Here is a 4,250-nt window from a genome sequence, read left to right as displayed (position 1 = left end):
TGCTGTGTAGTTATAATTTTTTAGCACAGAACCTGCTGATCACGATGACGTTTTGCTGCGTGTGTGTCTCCAGACCAGTGGGCCGGTCTCCGTGAAGGGCAGGGGCGGGGCTCCCCACTGTTCTCTCCTCCTCAGAAAGGACCGTCCTCTCTTTTTGGTGCAGGGATCTTGTCTTGCATTCTTGAAGCCCAGGTGGAGTGTGGATGGTACCAGGGCCCTTCCCTGTGGCCTCCTCAGATTTTGCTAGAGCGAAAGGCTGGTGCCTAAGATCCTTTCCTTTGGTGCTGCTCTTGGTCTTTCAGCCACCAGCATTACGAGTGCCTGGGAGATGCGTCTAGGGAAGTGGCCCGTGGAGCTCAGTGGTGCCCATGCACCCGGCCTTGGCGGGGAGGGCGCAGTTGCGGGCTGGCTGCATCAGCCCTTGGTGCTTAGAACGAACCCAGGAGTGAGCTGTCTTGAGGGTACGTGGTATCTCTAAGACAGAGAGTCCAGGGTAGACTTTGCTGTTTTGCCTTTGAAGAGAGAAGTCTGAAGCTCCAGCCACTTTCTCTGCCTGCTGGCTCCAGGCACCAGAGATGGAATTTACACTACTCCGCCCACACAGAAGCTTCCCGAATGACCTTTGGCTAGAATTGCTGTGCGTGGCTTGGCCTACAGTGGTCTCTCCTCGAGAAAACCAGGGTTCTGAAAGGCTCAGACCGTTTCCCTCATCTTGCCTTGTGGGTAATAAATTGTGTCAGATGTGTGCTCTCGCCAGGGACCTTTGCCCATTGTGTGCCCCTGGCTGATGGGAGGGAGGCCGAGCCTCTGTATGCTGGCCCCATCGGAGTGTCTCCCCAGGGCCACTCCAGGCCCCAGTATTGGTCAGAGTCTGGAAGTGGCGGGAAAGGTCCCATTAGCTTCTCTCTTACCCATTGAGGCCCAGAGAGGCAAAAATCTTGAAAGCAAACACAGCAGGGAGGAGATGCTTCTTAAGCTAAATCTTCCTTGTCCGTATCCATTCACCTTCCCGTGGACGTCAGAAGCAGGAATCCAGTTTGGCGGCACAGGCCGCTAGAGTGAAGTCCTGGCTGCTCGGTTGGTTGAGGGAGAAAGAGAAGGACCCTTTTTTCTCGTTCAGAAACCAAGGTGCTACGTCTAGTCAGGGAGCTTTGGAGATGCCTGGACTTGTTGGAGGAATCATTGGCGGAGGATCCGAGACCAGCGGCAGGCAGCCTGCCCTGTCTGTGAGCTCTCCCCCTTAACTTGTCTGGGCCCATAGGCCAGGGCTGCCACACAATACCTATCTTTTCTTGAAAGAGACTGGGAAGCCATCTTCATTAGAGGCCTTTGCTGGGAGAGGAGCTGCCCCAGGAGTCTTGCTTGAGTGGGGGACAGGGCTAGGTACTTGACCGCTGTTTTGCCTGCTGCTCTGGGCTGTGTTGACTAATTCTGACCTCAACCTAAAAGCTGGAGTGTGGATTCCTTCTGATGTTCAGATACGAGCTGTTTTGCGAGTCGGCTAGTATAGAATACAGGACATAGCCCTGCCCCTCGAACCTACCTTCTGGACTCAAAATTCCAAAACACTGCTTTACTGTAAAGAGGCTTGTGTCACTCAACCTCCTTTTCCTTCACTGTTTCCCCAGACCTGTGGGTGCCTGTGACTACCTGAGACATGTACTCATGACACCGCCCATCTGAGCTGCCTCCACTTGCTTCTTTCTTCTCCCTTCGGCTACCCAGATCTTAGCCTCTCTGACAGCCACTTACCTGAGACCAGCCGGCTTTCCGGTGGCTTCAGAGAGCAGGGCGCGGGTGCCCACTGGGTGTGGCCTGGGAGTCCCCTTGTCAGTCCCCCTCAGGTGCCGTGCGCCGGGGGCAGTGAGGTCATGCTGTTGTCATCTCCAGCTCTTGCCAGAATCCCTGCCTGCAGGCCCCTTTTCTTTGAGGGAGCCTGCTGGGTCTTGTCTCACCTGCGCTGAACTCATCCAGGGTTCTCGTTTCTTCCTTCCTTATCAGGCCCTTTGAGGCAAGCCTGCTGGTTGTCCCTGACAGGAGGCCCAGCTAGGGGCAGTCCCTGGTGGGGCCTTACCTGGGCGGGGCCTGCCTTGAGAGCCCGCAACAAGGCCCAGGAAGCCTCTGCCTGGCACCACCGAGTGCCTGGTTCCCATGCAGGGCCTGCCCGTCCTTGCTGCTTCTTGGCTCCGGCCTGATGGGCGGTGTGAAGGGGTGCAGTGGCACATGGCTCTTCCTGGGAGGCCGGCTGTTCACAGCTCGCTTCCATCTCCACGTGCACACCTCTCTGACACATCTTTCTTGGGGCCATCAGAGCCTCTTGGGCTCTCACCTCCAGCTTTCCAGCTCATGCACTCTTCTTAATCTTCCTCCCTTCATTCCCTTCTAGGGTGTGGGCCTTCATATGTGTCTAAAGGGCTGTGTTTAGGAGACTTTTGCCCAGGGGCAGAGGGCTCTTAGGGGAGGAGGATGGATGGTGGCCAGGTGCACGTCCAGGCCCTGGCTTCTCCAGATGTCTGGCTTCTGTTGGCTGGAGGCAGCTTTGCTCTGAGGAAATGTCTGTGGACCTCACCCCCACCCCCCAGCAGGTACCCGTGGCAGGAAGCAGGAGCCCCTTCTCACCCTGACTTAGACCTGTCCTTTGTGTCAGCTCCTCTCCAGGAAGGGAGTAGGTGGCCCCTGGGAAGAGTCCTCTGGCCCTCCCGCTAGAGTGGGGCAGGGGAAGTGCCAGGGGATACCCTCCAGAGAGCTGGGGTAAAAACTCCGAAACACAGCCAGAGGGTAGGCAGGGCACACAGATTCCGCTTGGCATCCCCCCAGACCCTTCCTCCCCAGGACTCCACCAACCCCCACGGCGGCCTTTGGCCCTCACCTCTCCCCGGCGTTGCTGGTCCTCAGCCCAGGGCGAGCTGCGGTCAGGCAGGGTGGGACGGGCAGGCCAGAGGTCAGCAAGCTCCGAGCAGAGAAGAGCCAGCCAGACCCCAGTCCTGTCTCTTGTCCATGCCCTTTGTGATTTCAGTCTTGGTAGAACTTGTATTTGGAGTTTTGTGCTTCAAAGTTTTTGTTTTTGTTCGTTTGGTTTTTGTTTTGAGGGGGTGGGGGGGATACAGAGCATCTGATCAATTTGTATTTATTTATTTTAACATTTTACTAAATAAAGCCAAATAAAGTCTCCCAGCCTCATGGTGTTGGGTTTGGGGCAGGGGCGGGAGGGGAAGACACACTCCAGTCCCAGCCACTGCCCTCCCTGGACTCCTGCTGTCGGGGAACAAGGGCCCAGGCCCTTCCGTGACTCCAGCCAGACTTGGCACCTCCCCTGCTCACCGGTGCCCTTACACCCCAGGGAGCCCTTGGTCTGTCAAACCAGGAGAAACAGGAAGAGAGTTTTGTAGAACTTTAATTATGAAAAAGGGATGCGTAATTAAAGATGGGGGAGCCAGCCCCAAACCGGCTGGAGCAGGAGGCCAGATCCCAGCCATAGAATAGCAGCAAGGGAAGGACCTCACGCCCGGATACTCTACCCCCAGCCCTCTCCAAAGACTTTAAGTAAATTTAACAGCAGTGATGGTGGGAGGGCTGGTGGAGTGGCAGGGTCACTCCAGTATCTGCAGGGGTGCACGAGCGCTAAGGAGGGGCAGGGGTGAGTCTGCACAAGCCCACCCTCAGAAGCTTCAGGCAGGGCTCCGGGGCTGCTGCAGGGCTGTGAGGTATTTGAGGGCGGCAGCCCCATAGTGACGTGACAGATCCTGGTGGAACTCGTCCTTGAGGGCCTGGAGGCAATCACGGTAGGAGGAGCTGGAGCGGAAGCGGGAGATGTCCAGGCTTGGCGCATGGGGCAGGTGGATGGCGAAGGCCTCGGGCAGCACCAGGAGCTCGTATTCCTGCAGGGCGGGCACAGGGACAACGGCTGTGGGCTTGTCTGGCTCTAGGAAGATGCAGCTCCGAGAGCCGCCTGCTCTGCAGCCCCTGAGAGCTTAAGCGCGGCCAAAGGCCGACAATTCTACTCCTGCAGAGGGGGGAGGTTTCTAATAGGACTGCCTAATGGTGTGGGCCACCACCCAGAGGTGTAGTGCATTTCCTGGGCCTGGAGGCAGCAAGGACCCTCCTCACCTGTGCATCCAGCTCCACGATGTGGGCCACCTTGTTCCAGCCGAAGCCCACAAAGCGAGGGTCATAGCGGGGACAGTCTCGCGGCACCACCACGTAGGGCTCATAGTCGGCCGCCCACTGCACACGGTACGGGGCCTGCGCCA

General features: G+C 57.5%; 1 protein-coding gene across 1 annotated transcript in view; it reads right to left on the bottom strand.

Annotated features, from left to right (window-relative positions):
• Positions 1–3,668: 3,668 nt before the first annotated feature.
• Positions 3,669–4,250, bottom strand: part of LARGE2 (LARGE xylosyl- and glucuronyltransferase 2) — a 6,173-nt gene continuing 5,591 nt past the window's right edge. The window contains exons 12-13 of the mRNA XM_021709018.1: positions 4,108–4,250; positions 3,669–3,878 (exon numbers count right to left, since the gene is read on the bottom strand). The exon at positions 4,108–4,250 is cut by the window's right edge and continues 74 nt beyond it. Coding sequence (XP_021564693.1) covers positions 3,669–3,878; positions 4,108–4,250 — 353 coding nt within the window. The remainder of the gene's footprint in view (positions 3,879–4,107) is intronic.

This window comes from Carlito syrichta, unplaced genomic scaffold, assembly GCF_000164805.1.
Source record: "Carlito syrichta isolate Samal-C Ts95f unplaced genomic scaffold, Tarsius_syrichta-2.0.1 Scaffold153965, whole genome shotgun sequence".
NCBI lineage: Eukaryota > Metazoa > Chordata > Mammalia > Primates > Tarsiidae > Carlito > Carlito syrichta.
This window is presented reverse-complemented; position numbering and strand designations above follow the sequence as displayed.